The sequence below is a fragment of the Narcine bancroftii genome, chromosome 6 (assembly GCF_036971445.1).
Source record: "Narcine bancroftii isolate sNarBan1 chromosome 6, sNarBan1.hap1, whole genome shotgun sequence".
In the NCBI taxonomy this organism is placed as follows: Eukaryota; Metazoa; Chordata; class Chondrichthyes; order Torpediniformes; family Narcinidae; genus Narcine; species Narcine bancroftii.
Genome location: NC_091474.1, coordinates 199,291,148 through 199,313,326, shown reverse-complemented (window position 1 = coordinate 199,313,326; position 22,179 = coordinate 199,291,148). Strand labels below are relative to the sequence as shown.

The following is a 22,179-nucleotide window of genomic DNA, read 5'->3' as shown; positions in this document are numbered from 1 at the left end:
GACTGTGCCACAGCACCCTCCTCAGTCCAGGACAGTCATCCAGCATTGACATACCTCCATTCTGTTGGTGCCTATCAGTTTTTCTTTAATTAGTCTATGAAGTTGTTGATGGTGCATCAATCCTGAATTAAATAGACAGTAAGAATTAACCACCTGAATGTGTCTACAATCGCAAATAGGCTTGGGGGGTGAGGATGGCTGATTGCCTTTAACTTTATAATACTCGAGTACTCTTATGGTTACTAATTCTATGACAATAAATTCCAATTTATTTAATCCCTTTAAATTCCCCAGCTACCTTGGTGGGATTGAAGTTTATGTTCCTCGATCAAGGTCTGGAACAATAATTGCTGGTCTAGAATTATTGCACGAGGATTGAAAATCGGAAGTGTTATGTTACCATGGTTTACAACATGTTACACCATGATAGCCCTCCTACTGTCTGAGGAAGAAATAAGTACTTTAACTCATATTTTACTTGTTTTATTTCTCACATTTCATTTAATACAGTGAGAAGGCTTCTTCTGCAAGTAGTCCAACAGATTAACTCTAATATTCATTACCTCCATAAAGTAGAAGAATAAGAGCAAAATTATAGATGTACAATAAGAAAAGATCAACTAGCACTGAGGGGGTTCATTTTGAAGCCTCATGGGTACAGGGAAGAAGCTATTCTTAAGCCTATTCTCAGCAGAGAGAGATGTAGATGGAGTCTTTGGAGGACAGGAAGGTTTGTGTAATGGTCTGAGCTGCATTCACTATCATCTTCAGCTTCTTCCGATCTTGAGCAGAATTGCTATCATACCAGCATCCAGCAGGTATAATTGTGAAAAGATTGTTGAGGGACAAGGGGGACCTGCTGACCTTCCTTATTCTTCTGAGAAAGTAGAGCTGTCGTTGCTTTTGCAGCCTTTTACGTGTTATTATTTTGCCTCAGCAAAACCACATCCATTTTTAATGCACTAGGCCATGCTTGTCAGTATCATTTTTACATTTCTTCACCAGAGGGCACTGATTCTTGGAATTCTCATCCAGAATGAGAATTCCAAGAATCAGTCGACCAGTAGATTTAAGACAGATATTGACCATTTTGGAATATTAGGGGAAATCAGGGAATTATGGACCAGCACAGGCTGCACAGATGGCGTAGCATTTAGTGCAACATGATGCCAGTGCCAGTGACCTGGGTTTGAATCCATTTCTGTCTGTAATGAGTTTGTAAGTTCTCCCTGTGTTTGCATAGGTTTTCCCTAGGAGCTCCCACCCTTCAAAATGTATGGGTGTTGGAGATTGATTTGGCATATTTGGGCAACAAGTGCATCTGGGCTGGAAAGGCCCATAATCATGCTGTATGTCTAATTTAAAATTTTTAATTTAGTCCAGGTAAGTGTTCAACAGGTGAAAATTTGCAATGATCCCATTGATTTGTGGAGAATGCGAGACCAAATGATCTATTGCTTCTACTTCTTGTATACTTACGGAAATAACCCCAGGGAATAGGAATGCATTTTTAAAAAACTATATTTTTTTCTTGAACCTTTGATTCCTTGAGCTTCAGTTTCTTGGTAAGGTCCTCAACATTATTTCTAGGCTACCACCCTTTCAGAGTTTTCAGATATGAAATAGAGGCTATTCCAGTTGCTAACATCTGGTCCATCAGCAAAGCTGCCTATTACTTAAATCAGAAAGCAATTTAAGTTTCAATACATGAAGATTTATGGTCAGTATATCATCATGGGTGTACTGGTATTTTGTTTTAATCATTGCCAAAGCATCTGTGCTTGGAAAAGGAGGGTCAATGGTTTTATTTCAGCCTTCAGAAACGTTCATATAAGAAAATCTAATTTCTTTATTTCTTTGGCTATTTAGTTAAATGGTTCACAAAGAAATTCTCCATAGAGCTGAAAGTGGACCAAAATAGCCTGTTATTGTGGTGTATGTCTAAATTTAAAACTTCCAAATTCTCGGCATTAAATTCCATCAAACATTCCTCTGCCCACTTCCCCAACTGATTAAGATCCTGGTGCAATCTTTGTAAACTGTCTTCACTATCTACAATACCAGGAACTTTGCTATTATCTGAAGGATTGAATGTGGCTTCAATTTAATTCTTAATATTTAAGAAGAATTTGGGCAGATACGTGGATGGGAGAGGTATGGAGGGCTATGGTGCATATCAATGAGACTAGGCAAAAGAAAATGGATTGGCACAGACTAGAGGGGCCAAAGAGGCCTTTTTCTGTGCTGCAATGTTCTATGGTTCTATCTACAAACTTGCTAATCATATATTTTCATCTTAATAAATTGATATAGATGACAAACAGCAATGGGCTCCACACAAAACCCTGAGTCACATCACTTGCAACTGGCCCCCAGTCAATACATTTATGGAAATAAAGTTAAATTAATTTCCCTGAAAAATGCAAAGCTGGAAGTCTCTGATGAAGATTTGGTGCTGTATCTCTCTGGTACATCACAGGAAGCAGGCCAGAGTGGAACAAGGGATAAAGAAGAATCAGATTTGTAATATGAACCTTGGTTATTTTTCACTCATTTCACTTCTTGCAAGAAGCTGGCCAAAATACGGGAGTGGAGGTTTGGTCTGCAAGAGCCTACAGCAGCTTTGAAGATTTGCCAAGAAGTAACAATAAGGGTAATCAGGAGCGGCTTCTCTGGTTGGAGTCAGTGTGAAGTGATGAACACATGATCGGGAAGTCTGACTTATCCTTACTGGGCTTGACCATGTCATGGACAAAATTTCATTCTATTTAATACATAGAATATAAAATGGTTCTATATCATTACAATACAATATGGACAAAGTTTTATGCGAAGCTTTTACAGAGTACTCTATTTCATGGTAGCCCCCCTCTCCTTATTTTAATATTCAATATCATTGATGTTAAGCTCAATCTAATGACCAGCATGGAGATGATAAATAGGCTCCTTTAGAGATTGCTCTGCTAATGTTAGTTATGGAAATGTTCTTTATGTTTTTGACTGTAAAGCAAGGATGGTCAGAGTTAGAGTGGTCAGGTGGCATCAGAGGCAATCATAAATCATGTACCCTGTTATTAATCATAGGATTTTCAGGGCAGTCATCAAAGATAACATCATTGAATACCAATAAATCTTCTGTCACCACACAATACATTTTGAAACTTATATTGTTAAAGACTTACAAGATGAGGATTCATTGAATTAGATTTCCATCAAGTCAAATCAGCCTGGATGGACAAAGTGAATGGATTTTAATTTACTTAAAATGATCTTGCTTAACTTATTTCCCATTTAGACCAAAATTCGAGTTGCCATCATTTTTGAAGGGCCTTCCCTTGCATCTTTGGAATACGAATATTTTTTTTATGGTATTTGGTTCCTTGAATGATTAAATCCTATTTGGAATTAATAATTCCCATTAAAAATTTCAGTTCACATGGATAAAAAGAATTTGCAAACATTTCATGTTTTATATCCTGAAAAATGGGTTTTAAAGGAACAGATTCAGATAGTTTCAAAAGTGGAAAAGCATAGTTTTGGGGGAATAGAGTATGTTCCCTAATTTCTTTTATTCATTATTTTTTGAGGGAAAAATTTGTATCAACTTTCAATCCAATTGACCCACACACACTAATGAAATAATTCTGATTCAATTCATACTGAGCATAACAGAAAATAAACAATAGTTATATAGTTGTTGTTTTAGTTACATTTTATATACTCCTTCAGCTCCTTGTTTTGTTATTTTCAGTATGTTTGCTCACATTGATGGGAAAATTGGATTGGAATGATTGACACATTCATAGCATGAAACTGTTTCATTTTACTTTTATGTAAAGATTCTACTGTTATGCTTGATTCTGCTTGAAGAAGTCAGGCAATTTGAGTTGTTACACCTGCACTGTGAGACTAGCTCAGATCAGCAGATCAAGGCATGGGGGACTTGGCACTGAGAAAACACTTCACAGGATTATGGGAGCTGATGCTCAAAAGCTGCCAGGGAGCAATCTGCATCCAATTCCTGAATTATTATTGTGAAAGGTACGCAGTAGCCATGCCTTGATTTACTAAGCAGCTGTAGAATTTCTTGTGAACACTGTGCACAACCATACTTTGAATTATAATGGATCTGCTAAAATCAGAATGAAAGTGTCAGGTACAATTTCAATTTTCAAAGTTTCTCTGACACTCAGTATATTTGTACATCACATCACTACACCCAGCAATACCCACTGCTTACTTCCTCCTTTGATGCATTGTTGGCATTTTTGGGTCTTATTAGTTCAGCAGATAATTTTGTCATGTAGGTTCAAGATTATGCATTAACTGTTGATTAATAAAAATAATTTATACAAAAAAAAATTATTTCCTTACTTTCCTAAATGTTTACTTTCAATACAAAAGGATTTTTTTTTTTAGTTTTGTTCTTCATTAATATTGAAGCAAGTTGAGGAATAACTGAAAACATTTTAAAATGTGATAGATTGTGTCATGGGGATGTTCAAAGCAGCATTACTGAAAACCAAAATGCAGCAGGTAATTAGATAGACTGATGGTATATTTTTAAAACTAAAAGAGGATTTAAGTTCTGCCGTACAGACACTTCATTGTACATTTCTAAATGTAGTGCCATATTGAGAGCACACCTATAGTGTTATGCATAAGATGATAGGTTTACTGTACAAAGAGATAGTCAATAGCTATGGGCTGTTTTCTGTGCTCCTTTCAAACGCAATAGGGCTCTGCTTTATGCATCCTTTTAAACTCACCAGGTTTTGTTTCTTGCTCATACGGTTCACTGAAAACTGAACCTAAAATATGTCAAAAATGTATTGACATGTAAATTAGAGTAACATCCAATAATCCAGAAAATATGCTCGTCAGTACCATCAAATTCCCCAGGATGCCAGATTATTGGAATTCTGTGCCAACACCCAAATGTATTCCTTTAGCACTAGTCTTCTTCATGCCCTGTAACAGGGGCTGGTGGATGGTCGCTCACTGTAATGGAGGAGATTGCAGATGTCCTATAGGATGACTGCAGGTGTCTCAGTAATAGAAGATCCAGATTTGGTCTATACTCTCTTATCATGAGTGGTGAGAATCTAGGTTAATTGTCTGGCTGGCTGCCAATGCATGGGATTTACCAGCATAATTGAGTAAGGAGTGTGAATAATATCAATCTGTGAAAGGAAAGTGGATTCAAGGTCAACAGAGCTATTACCACTTTCCTGTTGGAAGCCTCAGAATTCCTTGCATCCTGAGCAATCAGTATGAGTCTCCATGGCAGAAAAGAGACATTGAGTGACTTTTGCTTGTGCTGCAATGGAAAATGAGACACCAGCTACCATGACTGTTTCCTCAAGTGGTGGAAAGGAGCTTCCATAAGACTATATAGTAATGATCAGAGACCAAGATTTGCCCAAAGACCTGTGCAAGGTTGGTGCTGAAATCCTCACCACTGTTTGACAATGCACACAAGTTTTCTGGCAGGCCTGGCAGTTCATCAAACATTTAACTTTGTGAATGCATAATCCTTCTGTGTAAAGCTGCTACATAGTCTTCAGCTGTAGAACTTATGTAGAAAGCTGATGCCCTCCTTTCCCACTGGATGCATGGCCTTTGTACCCATAAATCTAACATTTTCTGTCTGCCAGATGACAGCATCGGAACTTGTGTCTGCAATTCTTTTACCGAGAGTTGATGGGCATTCATCTTCATTCTCTTCTTACTCAAGAACTAATGCCATGCCAAAATAGTTGCAGGAAGAAGGAAAAAATAGGATGTGAGGATGGAAGGTTTCTCTTAACTTTGTCATCTTCAATGATGGCAGGCGCCATCATAGGCAATACCCTTATTTCCAACAATGGATTCTACACTTACCATTTTCTCCAGGGCTGAAGGTACAGGTGCATGTGCTCTGCTGGCTAGCTACTTCTTCTTCTGTGGTGAAGGGAGGTAAATGTGCCAGAGAAAGCTGTACATTATGTTTGAGTAATCTTGGTCTCATGACCAAATACGAGCAGCATGTGCAAGCAATGGGAGTGGGAGTAAGGAGTGATTCAGTCCTAAGTGTATTCAAATACTATGTACTATGTGAATGTTTTATTTGTTTCTCAATGATGAATGTTATCAGTAGGTAAGTGATGAATCTGTGGTGCGCGAAGCAAGGTGTAGCTCACTGCATAGCATTGCGACGTAATATGATAGGATCAAATGAAGGCAGATTATATGGTTAATGGCAGGATTCTTAGCAGTGTAGAGAGGGATCTTGAGATTGAGTCCATAGATTCCTTAAGGTTGCTATGCATGTTGAGAGGTAGTTAAGAAGGCATATGGTGTGTTGGTCTTCATTAGACAGGGGATTCAGAGTTCAAGAGCTGCAAGATAATGCAACTCTTTTAAACTCTGGTTAGCTCACACTTAGAATATTGTGTTCAGTTTTGTTCAACTCATTATAGGAAGGATGTGAAAGCTTTAGAGAGGGTGCAGAGGAGATTTACCATAATGCTGCCTGGATTGGAGAACATGTCTCATGAGGGAAGGTTGGGTGAGCTAGTGCTTTTCTCCTTGGAGCAATGGAGGATGAGCAGAGACTTAATAGAGGTATGTAAGATTATGAGGGGACTGTTAGGGTAGGTACCAGAAGATATCAGTTTAAGGTAAATGGAGAAAAGTTTAGGGGAGATGTCAGAGGTAATTTAAAAAAAAATATATATTTTATTTTATTCCAGGCACCCAACACTGCCTGGAATGCTTTGCCAGGGGGTGATGGTGCACGGTGGTACAATAGGAATGTTTAAAAGACTCTGAGATAGGCAAATAAATGTAAGAAAAGTGGACGGTATTGGGCTATGAGGGATGGAAGAATCAGATTGATGTTGAGTAGGTTTACATAGGTCAGCACAAAAATGTGGAAGCTAAAGGGCCCGTACTGTGCTGTACTGTTCTATGTTCAGTGTGCTTAGACTCTGACCATATTATGAGTACAAATGTCTTTTGGAAATTGAGGGACACTACATATTTTGCATTCCACTTAGAACATCATTTCTTCAGAGAGTTTGAAGAGATTGTTCAGAGGGTTTTCTCTGCCATTGATTAGATTATTGATTAGTTACAAAAATATTCTCAAAGGAGAAATTTTGAGAGCACAAAGTCAGTATGTCCCCATGAGGATTAAAAAAAAAGGCTAGACACTATAGGGAGCCTTGGTTTTCAAAAGATATTGGGAACTTGGTTTGGAGGAAGAGGGATGTGTACAATAGGTATAAACAACAGGAAATAGGTAAATTGCTTGAGGAATATAAGGAGTGTAAAAAAATCTTAAGAAAGAAATTAGAAAGGCTAAAAGGAAATATAAAGCTGATTTGGCAGGCAAAATAAAAATAAACCCAAAGGGTTTCTACAGGTACATTAAAACAAAAAGATAGTAAGGGATAAAATTGAGCACCTTGAAGATCGGGGGGGGGGGGTGGGTGGTGGGGGAGGGGTGGGGGGGGGGTTGGGGGGCAGGTAGGCTCTGTGAAAAGTCAGAGGAGAAGGATGAAATTTTAAATGATATTTTTTTCTTCACTATTCATTAAGGAAAAGAATATTGAGCCAGATGAAGTGAAGAAATATGGTAGGGAAGTCCTGGATAATATAAGGATTAATGAGGAGATAGTGTTGGATATATTAAAAAAAGATCAAGGTGGATAAATCTCCAGGTCCTAACAAAATATTCCCTAGGATGGCGAGAGAGATTAGTGTACGAATAGTGGGAGTGTTGACAGAAATATTTAAAATGTCACTGGCCACAGGGGAGGTGCCGGAGGACTGGAGGGTGGCTCATGTTGTTCTGCTGTTCAAAAAAATATCCAAAAATAAACCTGGTAATTATAGGCTTGATAACGGTGGTGGGTAAATGAATGGAAAGTGTTCTTAAAGATGCAACCATTTGGAAGGACAGGGATTGATTTGGAGTAAGTAGTCAACATGGGTTTGTACAGGGCAGATCATGTTTAACAAATCTTATAGTTTTTCATGGCGATTACTAAAAAGGTTGATGTGGATGTTGTCTATTTAGACTTTAGTAAGGCTTTTGACAACGTTCCCCATAAGACGTTAGTAAGATGGAAGCATTAGGTATTAATGATGAAGGAGTGAAATTGATTCAACAATGATTAGATGGGAGATGCCAGAGAGTAGTGGTGGAAAATTGTTTGTCGAATTGGAGGCTGGTGACTCGTGGAGTGCCTTAGGGATCAGTACTGGGCCACTGCTGTTTGTTTATATATATTAATGATCTAGATGATAGGGTGGCAAATTGAATTAGTAAATTTGCAGTTGATACAAAGGTTGGCTGTGTTGTGGATAGTGAGGAAGTTTATCAAAGCTTACAAGGTGATATAGGACAGTTAGAAGAGTGGGCTGAAAAATGGCAGATGGAGATTAATACTGATAAATGTGAGGTGATACGTATTGATAGGACTAATCAAAACAGGTCATAACATGTTAAATGGTAGATAATTGAGGAGTGCAGTGGAACAAAGGGATTTAGGAGTCATGGTACATAATTCCCTGAAAGTTAAATCACATGTAGATAGGTGGTGAAGAAGTCATTCGGTATGATGGCTTTCATAAATCAGAGTATTGAATACAAGAATTGGGATGTTATGTTGAAATTGTATAAGGAATTAGTGAGGCCAAATTTTGAATACTGTGTACAGTTTTGGTCGCCGAATTACAGAAGGATACAAACAGTATAGAGAGAGAGTGCAGAGGAAGTTTACGAGAATGTTGCTGGGGTTTCAGGGTTTGAGGTACAGGGAATGATTGAGCAGGCTTGGACTTTATTCCCTGAAGTGTAGACAATTGAGAGGTGATTTGATAGAGGTATTCAAAATTATAAGGGGGACCGATAAAGTCAATGTGGATAAGCATTTTCCATTGAGAATGGGGAAGATTCAAACAAGAGGGTATGGATTGAGAGTAAAAGGAGAAAAGTTTAGGGGAAACATGAGGGGAAATTTCTTCACACAGTGGGTGGTGGGGGTGTGGAATGAACTTCTGGCAGAGGTGGTAGAAGCGAGATCGATGTTAATACTTAAGGAAAAGTTGGATAGGTATATAGACGGGAGAGGTGTGGAGGGTTATGGACTGAATGTGCACCAGTGGGACTAGGTGGGAGAAATTATTCAGCATGGACTAGAAGGGCCTGTTTTTGTGCTGTAAATGGTTATATATATATATTTGTTTTTATAAATATATATACACACACTCAAATAATTGATCTATTATTTTATTCAGAATTGAAATAATACATTTTTTAATATGACATTTGTATTCATTATTATGTAATTAACAAGTTGCCTATTTCCCTGTTTTTATTATTAGGCTATATCATGTGTGATGATTATATCCAAAATACAAAAGACCTCGGTCAAAATGGATCAATCTGATTTTAATACAGGGTCTTAGTTATTGTCAGAGGCATGAAGAGGTGGATGACCTCTCCATTCATCAATTCCTGCAGGAAATTACATTGGTTGGATTAATGCTTAAACATATATATAAAACATTCAGAGATTTGTTGAAAGGGCTGCCTCATCATAAGACATTTTCATTTCAATTGTAGTGAACCTTTTGGAGTGCAATTAATTCAGTATAACCATAACTGATGTAAAGGATGAACAGCACTGAAAATGAGTAATTACCAACTAGTTTATGTGTTTATATCATGTTTTTAAAAAAAGCTGTATCCTCTATTAGATTCTGATAGCAATTATTTCTGGGTGAATTTCACCCATCAGGAAAATGGCATGGGCACTTCTCTGCTGTCTTAGTGTTTTTTGACATTTTCTTGGCATCATTTGAGTCATAATTACAAGGCACACACTATGTTCCCTCCACGACCGAAATGAACCAGATCTTGTGGGTTCTACCTGTGACTTCAATGTGTGCTTGCATAAAACAGGAACCTGTACCAAAACCAGCATCAAAACATTAATTAAAGGGTCTGCACATCAATGTCTTGCAGACAACATCTGCCATCCAAAGTTTTCGATACTCTTGATGGTCCCTTCACTGTATGCCACATTTTAAAACAAACCACATTCAAGCTGCATACTCTAACTTCTGCCTCTTTGATTATTCCACACCCTACTGAGATATGGGTTCACTCACAGCATGAAACCTAACCAGAGAAGAATTTTGCATGATGACATGCAGGATAAGTGGCCTCTTGTAATTCATATTCAGGCATTCCAGCGTGTGGAGATCACTGTGTTACTCTTCTCTGTAATATCCCATAGTTCCATGGCTGCATTTTATGCAGATGTTTTGTGTCTCCCAGAGGAAGAGTTTCTTTAAGGTCTAATGGTCTTCCAATGATCAAGCGTATCCATGACAAACAGAAAAGATTTTTTTTGGAAGTTTTTTTAGACATACAGCAAGATAACAGATCATTTTGGCCCATGAGCCAGTCCAGACCTATTAACCTACAAACCCTGGTACATTTTTGAAGGGTGGGAGGAAATCGGAGCCCCCAGGGAAAACCCACACAGATATGGGGAGTACATACTAACTCCTTACAGACAGCATATGATTCGAACCCTGGACCCACTCTTAGGTGTGGCAACAGCATTTCACTAACTTCTACGTTAACCATGCAGCTCAATGAGATAGCACAGCTCCACTTGTAGCACATAATTGTCTGTGCAAAACACCACTGAATTATTTCAAGCCTATTTTTATCAAATTTCAAAACAAAATTGTATGGGACCCACACAATGCACCACACAGCACATGTTAACTACACTTAAAACACATGATATTCAGCTTCAAGGAAGGACTGAATAAAGCACATTTTACATTCAACTCATCAAGGCTTCGGCAATCTTTACACTAGATTTAAACATTTTAGTATGAAATATCTCTGCATGCAACAAATTGTAACTCTTTTGATAAATTAACCTCTGGCAGGAACTTCCACCAATAACAATTATTTGTGGGTAAATATTAAACTTCTTTTAAAGTATGAGAAAAATACTAAGTAGAATCAAAAGCTTCTTCTATTATGGAATTGCTTTCCATACACACATAAAATATTCAATATTTTTTAAAATATTATTATTACTGATAATTCAAACCATATTATTCACAAATGATGAAATTTTTTAAAAAATCTGTGGGGGATGACATTAGATAAATAGATCTTGGAATTAATGTCAGGTGATAAAGGATAAAGAATGAGGAAATCGGGCAGTTTAGAAACAGAAGAGCTCAGTTATGTGAGAACGAACTTACTTTCTCACGTTCCATTTCATATAAAAGATCTTCAGCCTAAAATGTTGTCCTGTTATCTTTCCATAGATGCAGCCTGACTTCCTGAGTGTTTCCAAAAATTTTTCTTTTTAATTCAGATCTGTGGATCTTTAGATGAAACTGGTAAATGCTTATTTTTCATGACAAACTCATTTCAGGTGGTTTATATTTGCTTTGTTGTAGATTTCACTTTTGCCAATGTGCATGCGACTTCAACACAAACTTGGAAACATAAAGGGGACTGCAGATTTTAAAATAGGAAGCTAAACAATCTGATGGAAGAATTCAGCAGGTTGAGCGGCACTAGCGGGAGAGATGTATGGTCAACATTTTAGGCTGGAACCCTGCAGCAAGACTAAACTTTTTTTCTGCTACTGGTGATGTTTAAATGCTGAGTCCCTGCATGGAGCTTGCATTGTGTTCACTGCACCTTTCTCTGTAACACTGTGTAGCTCTATAGTATCACTGTATTATTCATTTTTGGTTTTTTTTTGAAAATAATTTTTTTTTTTACTTCCAGCCCACAAGCCTATGCCGCACAAATACACCAATTAACATATAAATCTGTATGTTTTTGGGAAGTGAGAGGAAAGCAAATCACCCAGGGGAAACTCGCATAATTATGAAGCAGCCGTGCAACCGTGTCTGCTTGTCCCGCATCGGACTTGTCAGCCACAAACGAGCCTGTAGCTGACGTGGACTTTACCCCTCCATAAATCTTTGTCCGCGAAGCCAAGCCAAAGAATGAAAAGAATGTACTCACAGACAGTGCCAGATTTGACAGCGGATTGCTAGCCGTGCTATCTGTTGCACTAAGCATGCTGAACTACCTTTTGTACCAAGTATGAGCTGATTTGGCTGGATTGCCCACGAAGCAGTTTTTCACTGTATCTTGGTACACAAAACAATACATATTTCAACTCAATTGAAATGTATGAGTGAAAGCTGGAAAATGGCAATGAAGAGGGTCTCTTCATTCAAGGCTCTCCCACTTGTGGAAGGTTCTCACTATCTGCCCTACCATACTCCTTGGGATTTTATACATTTCAATAAGGTCACTCCTCTTTCTTCTAAATTTGAAAAATACACCATTCACACACTGCAGCCTCCCATCAGTAATCTCCCACTTCAGTTCAAGGAGTACTGCTTTCATTGTGGTAATTCCATTTCAAGAGCTGGCTCTCAAAATTCTACTTGTAAATCAAAGTATGGATTCCATCCAATTGCAGCACTATACAATGGATTGATGGAGAATGCCACATCGCTTGGCATTAGTTTGGGAAAAAACTACCATGTTATTTTCTGTGAACCTTACATTTGAAGAACATGATCTTCATAGTACTTTCTAAAACAGTGTTAGAATGACCCACCATGCCGTTTCGAAGGTGAACAAGCAATTTCTTAGCCAATGGAGAAAGGCAGAGCTGAATAGAACCAAGAATCAGCAGTTGAAAAGAAAAGCAGAAAATTGTGGATGGAAAATAAATGAAAGAAATTATTAAAATAAACAAGTAATCTACATACTTTGTTGCTAGAATCATCTTTTTCCTTGGCGTCTGTTCTTTGGGCTCAAGATGCTGTCGGGCAAGTTGCTCCCCCACTGCTTTGGCGGGAAACTCTGTCTCACATGTGTAGCCAAAATCCCGGGCCAAGTGGAGAGCTTCACCTTAGTGCAAGAAGAAATACATTTTTACTCCAAAAGATGAGGGTACCTGGAGGACTTACTTTGCACAGGAAGATATGCTCGGTTAGAGGGTCTCCACCAAAATATAACCAGTTTTCCAACTTGACTAATTGATGATGTGGTTAAATACTAATTATTATGAAAGGATACACATTACATAGTACACATGCCATATGGTTGTGTGTGAATACACATTCCATTGTGCAGTAACCATACTGGTAGCTGTTAGTTGAATTAACAAGTTTCTGTTGGCAATTCACAGCACTAACCATCCAGCGGCAACAAGTGATGTTCAAAGCCTTGGATCATCACCAGGTTTCGCTCAAACAGCAGTTTGTCTTGGCAGAATAGCACATATTTGATGGGAGGGAGGGGGGAAGGGGGGAATGATTTAAAGCACCACACCTTTGGAGAAATGTATTTCACTCTTTCCTGTTTGTAGAGGCAAACTGACAGCTCTCAAAAAGAAATCTGCAAATAAGTCGAATTTATTCTGCTCGGAGATAGCAAAAGTGGCACCAGTGGATACAAACTTGTGCAATTAAAGTCAGTAAAATAAATCCTGAATAACTTTCACTAATACAAAGACAAATAAAACAGAATAAGATTGAGGAAACAAAAATGTTACAATGTATACATAAAAATAGGATTAATTTTACAGATTTTTATTAAAACAAATAAATTAGACTGCAAGAGTGATTACAAAGCATTGGTGTGGTTTTTTTGGTCTCGTGCCATTTTAGCTTGACATTTGCAAAAACAGTAACAACACAGCAAATGTGGTTAAGTTCCCCTGTAGTCTTTGTTAGAGAGTAATTGTGCAGTGTTGGTTCATGAACCACAAGAGATAATATCAACAATATCATAAAAGGTAAGAGAGAGAATCTATTGATCCATAGGGGATACAGGGCAGCACAGCAGGTCGTCGCCGATAAATTGATGCTTCCGTGACCTGAATTTTATCCTGACTTCCATTGCAGTCGGTAGAGAGTTTACCTGTTATCCCTCCAACAACACGAGTTCTCCCAGGGTACTCTGGCTCCCTCCTGTATTCTAAAGATGTACAGGTTTTTAGGTTAAGTGGTTACTATAAATTACTCCCAGTGTAGATGGGCATCAGGAGAATCAGGAAGGAGTTGATGGGAAGGAAAGAGAGAATAGATTATATGGAAATGTGTGGGAATGAGACCAAGTGATCAAACCGAGAGTTGGCATTGACTGAATAGACCAAATGGGCCCCTTCTTTATCATGATAAATAAGAGAATAACTATTTTGAACTATTTTCAGTTTATGTGTCACTTTTGAAATATGGTCATGTTTTTGTGTTTAAACATTTGCTTTGCACACTACAATATCCCACTCAAAGAAGAAATCCATAATCTATTTCCAGAGCAATTAGTTGAGGCATGTTGACCAGGATATTTTCCTGCATTAAACTCTGTCTGAATTGTATTATAATCCTGGGATTAGGGAGCCAACCCTTTTATTTAAGGATACAGTGAATTACTACCACTGAACCAAGATGTTTCTTAAGAAAAACAAGCCTCCTCTCCCCTCTTTGATTTCTGCAGGGACTACAACAATATCCCACCACCAGACACATCTTCCCCTCCTCTCCCCTCTCTGCTTTCTGCAGGGACCACTCTCTTCAGGACTCCCTCATCCACTGATCCCTTCCAATTAAATGCACCATTAGTATTCTGTGACCACAAGAACTGCTATATTTGTGCCCAGCATCATTCGGGGCTGCAAACAGTCCTTCCAAGTGAAGCAGCGCTTCATCTGCAGAGGTTATCTACTGGATCTTCTGATCTTGTTGTGGCTCCCCTATATCAGAGAGACTAAACACAGATTGGGAGATCATTTCATTGAGCACCTTTTCTCTGTCTGCTGCAATAACAGGAACCTTCCAGTGTCCACCTATTTTAATTCCACATTCCATTCCCGCATATACATGGGTTTCGTGCACTGCCAAACCAAGGCTACCTGTAAATTGGAGGACCAACACCTAATATTCTGTCTGGGCACTATCAAAGTCAGGTGCCATTAACACTGATCTCCAGATTCCATCAAACTGCCTCCCCAAGTCTCTCAGTTTCCTTATCTCTCCATCTCCTTCCCTTTAGCTCCCCACCCCTTCCCTCTCCATTCAGAGGTACCTCCTCCCCTTATCCTTACTCAGCTTTTTTTTCTTCTACCCTCTCACCTGTGACCTCTTACCTGTTAGCCTGTTCTCCTTCCTCTCCTTTCCTCCACCATTTTATTCTTTTGTAGTCCCTGCTTTTTGATTATAGTTTGACGAATGGATCAGGCCTGAAATGTTGGTCATCCATTCACACTTAACACTGTGTTACCTGCTGAGTTTTTCTAGCACTTTTGTGTATCCTAATTATATAGTCATCCATCAACCACAAAGTTACAATCGCTTTTTAGGAGGGGTGCACCAGATAACTCTAGAATGCTGAGTGCAGATATAACAGCCAATCACACTGCCAGCTGAGAAATTTCTATCTCAAAACAGATAATTGATCTTGGTGTCTGCCTCCACTGCATTATTCAGCTGCATGTAGTTTCTAGCCACTGAGCCATTATAAAGAGTAATCTTTCTAATGTAATCAAGGAGCTGATTGTAATGAGCTTCATTGTTCATTGAAGAGATGTTACACTTTGACTCCAAGAGGGTAGTGATGACTAATTTTTCCCTCATTTTCATTTCCAGTCAGCCAACTTTGCCCTGCATAAAGAATGTTAACTTATTACTGTCAATATTAGTTCGATTACAAATTAGGAGAGATGTGGAAGTGCACACTGAAAGGGATCTGCTGTGCTGAACTTGATTGGAATATAATAAAATGATTCAAAACAGGATAGGAGTCAACAGACATGCCTCCCAGTGCAGTGATCCAGGGGCTGAAGTGCTAGAAATCTTAAACTGCCACAAGATAATTCAGCTTGTTTACTCTTCAATTGCTTCTACAATTGATTCATTATAGTCAGACTAGTGTTAATGCCTGAATATCAGTCGACACTCAGAATATTGGTTTAATCATGGATGCTAAAGGTGGAGACCAAGTCAAGTTGCTGTGGTAAGTCCCTCAACTGGTTTAGGATTATCTTTTGGAGCCAATTTCTTAATTAATCCTGTAGTGATTTAAGCTAGCAACTGGATCCATAGATGGAAAGCAGAAAAACAGAGATAAATCTTCAGCTAAACTACCAATAGGACAAGATATAGGGATAAATAAGGAATATGATGAAATTGTACAAGGCATTGGTGAGGCCAAATTTGGAGTACTGTGTATAGTTTTGGTTACCAAATTATAGGAAAGATATAAACAAAATAGAGAGAGTGCAGAGAAGGTTCACGAGAATGTTGACAGGATTTCAAGGTTTGAGTTACAGGGAAAGGTTGTGCAGACTGGGGCTTTTTACTCTGGAGCATAGAAGATTGAGAGGGGACTTGATAAAGGTGTTTAAGATTTTAAAAGGGACAGACAGAGTAAACGTGGATAGGCTTTTTCAATTAAGAGTGGGGGAGATTCAAACTAGAGGGCATGGTTTAAGATTGAAGGGGGAAAATTATAAGGGGAACATGAGGGGAAATTTCTTTACGCAAAGGGTGGTAGGGATGTGGAATGAGCTTCCAGCAGACCTGGTTGAGGCGGGATCATTGGTTACATTTAAGGAAAGACTGGATAGTTACATGGATAGGAGAGGACTGGAGGGGTATGGACTGGGTGCTGGTCAGTGGGCCTAGGAGGGTGGGGATTTGTTACGGCATGGACTAGTAGGGCCGAACTGGCCTGTTCTGTGCTGTAAGTGGTTATATGGTTATAGGGTTATATGGTAGAACAAATGAGATAATTAGAGTGGGAGGAAAACAATGGAAAGAATGGAAAACTGAGGAAAGTAGAAAAAGCAGAGCTAAGGTAAAATCAGAGTTAAGTAGAACAAATGTACAATTTTTAAGGCCATGTTATAATGCAATAATTTCATGATTAACATCATCAACTACTTATTCCAGATGTATTTAATGGTCAAAGATTTGAACTCTTGTCTCCAGATCCTTCTAGATGTACCTTTGGCTACTAGTCTAGTAACTCAACCTAGAAGGGGGGGAAAGAGGGATTTTTTTTGCCAAACAATAATATTTTCTAATGAAGCTAGAAAACTCATTTTATAGCACACAGTTAAACCAAATAAAGACATTGAGAATTAGATTTCAATCTGAAAATGAAGACAATTACAGTATTCCCCTCTAATCTCGGAAACCTACTTGAGACTGCTAACCTCAAGAAACTTCAATCTCAGTATGAGTCAGGGTTGTCATCACTTGGCTTCTCAGACCACACAAAATAGGACAACTTCAAAGTGGATCAATGTGATTATGTTGAGCAATTTGCTCTGTTTATAAATGGGATTTTTTTTTGTGAAATCGCATCCTGAAGTTAGGATCAAAGTTCCATTTGTAAACCGTGTTTACCTTAATGCAATTACTTCACAAACCAACCACCTTGGGCATAAAGCAGAAAATTGTTCATTATTAATACTATGGTCTCAGTTTGATAGAACAGAACCAACTTTGAGCATAAATTTCAGACTGCCTGAGAAGTTAATGCGGATTTCAAAAATGTAATTTTTTTTAAAGCTAATTTGGAGTAGAGTTCCTGAGAGGGGGCTGAGTGAATTCACAGACATCTTTAATCTCTCCCTGCAACAGCATAGTTAAAGAATGGATAACATAGTGGTTAGTGGTATTAAAGCACCAGGTACTCAGGTTCAAATCCAGCGCGGTCTACCCCTGATCTGTGTAGGTTTTCTCCAAGTACTTTGGCTTCATCCCATCTTTATAAAAAAACATACGGTTTGTAGGTTAATTGATGTATTTGGGCTCCTGGCCTATGGCGCTGTTAATGTGCTGTATCCCTAAAAAAAAATGTTTTTAAAAGCAGGTCATAGTTTCCATCTATTTCAAGAAGGCCATCATCAAGCCAGTACAAAAGAAAACCAGGATAATGGATCTAAATAACTATTGCCTGGTAGCAGCACTGATATTCACCATCATGAAGTTCTTTGAGAGGTTGGTCATGGCCTCATATCAACTCTCACCTCCCACCCAGACTTGATCCACCAACTTGCCTCCCACCCAAACAGATCCACCGCATTCACCCTCTCCCAAGCCCTCTACTCTATCCAGTGACACCTGTATACCGGGGACATATTTGTCAGACTACTGTTTAGTGAATACAGCTCCATCTTTAATACTGTAGACCCCAATTAACTTATCCCCAATCTTCGATATCTTGGCCTCAGAACCCTGTTCTACTGATTCCATTGTCACTCATCTACATCATCTACATCGGAGAGACTAGACACAACTGGGAGACAGTTTTTTTGAGCACCTTTGCGGCAATAACAGGGACAACCCAGTGCCTCCATCATGATTCCACTCAACATTTGAGCCTCCAAACCTCCTACTACCCTTCCTCTACACCCATGATTGTGTACCCAAATACCACTCCAACTCCATCTTTAAGTTTTCTAACAATACCACATTTGAGATAGATATCAAATAATGTTGGGACAGAATACAGGAAGTTGAGGGTCTGCTGGCCTGATGCCAAGAAAACAACCTCTCTCTCAATGTCAGCTGGATAAAGGAGTTGATCATAGACTTTGGTTGGGGGGGAGGGGAGTGGGAGTTAGATCCTAGTCCCTTATCCACCTAAATGATACTGGGGACAATAGAACTTCAAGTTATTTGAGTAAGCATTTTCCGTAATCTGACCTGACCAACCATGTTAACGCAGTAGTCAAGAGAAAGAACCAATGTCTTTAGTTCCATCAAGATTCAATATATTGTCACAATAAAGCGAGTGCAATATTGCACTGAATTTATTTTTATCTGCCATAAGGCAGAAAGGGTCACCATGGGCAAAAATTGCCTGAAGCGCCTCTTACAGTCAGAGAAGAATAATCAAGAGAAAGTCCCCTTAAAGACACTGAATGTGCATGAATTCACCTACAGCACTTCTGTGGCCCCCACAGCCAACAGGGTCCAGTGCAAACCATCTGCAGCCCAAGCTCTAGATCCGAACCTCTGACATGCTCATGAACCCCGTCGGTACCCTCTCGCATCCCAGTTCCAATACCTGTACCCCATCAGCCAGTTCTTGAGTCAGTCTCCAGCAGTCCAGAGCCCTGCATGAATCCCTCGACCACAGTCGCTAGCAGCCCATAGCCTCAGGAGGCTAAGGAAGCCCAGCATGTTCCCTGTGTCCCTTGAATTCTTTTACTGGTATACCATCAAAAGCATCCTCGTTGGATGTGACACAGTATGGTACATCAGCCGCTCTGCCCAAGATCAGAATTTGCAGAAGATGTTTAATGCTACTCAGAACATCACACAAAACTCCCTCTCCTCCATCAACACTTTCCAATGCTTCACCAAGGCAGACAGCATATTAAAGGGCCCATCCCACCCCATTCACATTCTCTGCTCCATCCTCCCACTGGGGAAAATTTTGAAGAATGTGAGACCCTGTCTCTTCTCTGTAGCCATCAGGGTCCTGAAGGTATCCCAGAAGAGTGATGCCATGCTGCCCTTGGCACTGTGACCGTACACACTGTAATGTGCTCTTGCTCATCTATCTTTACCAAATTATCATGATCCTCCATATAAAACTTCCTCTAAATATCAATGTTTTATTTAAAACCTTCAATTGACACTTTTAACAACCATTGCAATTAGACAATGATTCTTTGGCAATTTGTATTGAATTTTAGGCATTCCTATTGCAGCAGTAGAACATGAAAAGGCAAGACCTCTGCACCACAAATGGGTTCTTGAACCCCAGCATCAGAAAATTTAATTATCTAAAACAATGTCATTCGAATGCTTGCTTTCAGTGAGCAAGGCACAAAGGTAGTTTGCCAGAAGATAAACAAGGCTGAGGGCACAGGAGAATATTTCCTGGGTAAAAGTGACAATTTTAAATGTAGTAAAGCCCCTGAAAATTTCACATGTCAGAATCCTGTGATAACCCTGCAATGAAAAAATCAGCAATATATACTGATGATGGACTTCATTTATTTGTATGCCGTCTTGTTCTGGGACACCTGGACAGCAAAGATGTATATATCAGGATGCTCTTTATCATCTACAGTTCAGCATTTAACACCATCATCCTCTCAAAATTGATCAGAAATTTCAAGACCTAGGACTCAACACCCCACTGTGTAATTGGATCCTTTATTTCCTCACCTCCAGGCCACAAACAGTGAGGATTGGTCAGTGGTGAGAGCTCTGGACTTGTAAACCAGGGGATGAGTTCATTCCTATCTTCAGGAAGGAAAAACCAGACTATGATCTGGTGATCATTGGGAGATCAGAGGTGAAGAGGGTGAGAAAATTTAAGTCCTTGGGAGTCACTATCTCAGAGAATCTTTCCTGGACCCAACAAACTAATGGGATCATGAAGAAAGCATATCAGTGCCTCTACTTTCTCAGGAGTTTGTGGAGATTTGGATTGATATTGGAAAACATGGTGGAAAGTGTGCTGACCGGCTGCTTCGTGATCTAATGTGGGGACACCGATACCACTGAGTGTAAAGCCCTGTAAAAGGTAGGGGCTGCAGTCGAGGACATCATGGGTAAAACCCTCCCCATTATCGTGAACATATACAGGGACCACTGCTAAAAGAGAGCAATAGTCAAGGATTCACACCACTCAGCACATGCTCTGTTCTCACTACTACCATCAGGAAAGAGGTATACATGCTACAGGACACACCACCAGATTCAGGAAAAGCTGCTACCCTTCATAATTAGACTCCTCAACACCATACTCAATCAGAGACTTATTTAAGGATTCTTACTTTTGCACTCTATTGTTTTCTTTCTCTCTTGGTCTTCTACTTTCAGTTTGTTTACATTTCTTTATTTGGTTATATGTGTATGCTGAGTCAGTTTTTTTTGCACTGCCAATAAGTGCGACCTCACCAGCAGGAAAATGAATCTCACTGATTTATCAAATTTTAATAATAAAATAAAACTGTGTATATTAATCGCCAAATAGTAAAATTGAAAATTTGGAAGTGATGTTCCCCCATTTCTAATAGATTTCTGAAGATGGGCTTTACTTATACATGTTTTTTTTCCATGCCATATATATGAAGAAATGGCCTAATCTAATGAATTAAAAAACAGGATTTAGGAATTAAAATTGGTAAGGCTTGAAAAAGATTCAAAAATTTAGGTAGAATTTAGGTTCATTTTAATCAAATTAACACATCCAATTATTGTAATCGAAAGTGGTGACCATCCCGATAATAATATTTTAATCTGATTAAGTAATACCACAGAATTTTCTTATAATTTTTTTGTGACAGAGATTCCAAAATATTGAAATTAGTCTTTCACTATTCTAAACAGAAATTTAAAAAAAACAAAGAAAAAGATCCTTTTAAAGGTAAAAGTTCACTCTTGTGTAAATTTATTTTATACCCTGAAAATTGCCCAAACTGAGCAAATATAGTTAACATATTTGATATTGAAACTTTGGGATTTGAAATAGAAAACAATAAATCATCCACATGATTTAAGGGAATACTTTATGTTCATTTCTGCTTCTGATTAATCCTTTAAATTCTCTACATTGTCGTAGGGATACTGCTAATCATTTTAGTAAAGGACTTAATGGACATCCTTGTTGTGTTCCCTTAAATAGTCTAAACATTTCTGCTGTTGTAAATTAGAATGAATTTAAGCCATAGGATGCAAGTATAATATTTTGACACAATTAATAAAATTTGGACTAAGATTAAATTTCTTTAATATAGCAGATAAATATTTCCATTCCACTCGGTCAAACAATTTTTCAGCATCTAGTGAAAGAACATATTCTGTCACATGGGTAGAGGGCAAATATAGTGTATTCAATACATGGTACATGTTATAATAGGAATAATGGTTTTTAATAAAACCTGTTTGTCCAGAGTTAATAATCATTTGTAGAATATTTTCTAATCTATACACTAACACTTCAGATAAAATCTTCATATGAATGTTTAGTAATGAAATTGGTCTAGAAGAAGCACATTCTGTTGCTTCTTTTCTTTTTTTTCCAAAATAAGAGAAATACCAGCCTCATAAAAAGATGAGGAAAGTGTACCTCCTTTAAATGAATCT

The 22,179-nt window shown here is 38.5% G+C and overlaps 1 protein-coding gene across 1 annotated transcript in view; it reads right to left on the bottom strand.

The window, feature by feature from the left end:
- The window catches only part of tfap2d (transcription factor AP-2 delta (activating enhancer binding protein 2 delta)), an 80,824-nt gene that overhangs the window by 1,260 nt on the left and 57,385 nt on the right, over positions 1–22,179 (bottom strand). The window contains exon 6 of the mRNA XM_069888320.1: positions 12,829–12,970. Within this exon, the coding sequence (XP_069744421.1) occupies positions 12,829–12,970 (142 nt within the window). The remainder of the gene's footprint in view (positions 1–12,828; positions 12,971–22,179) is intronic.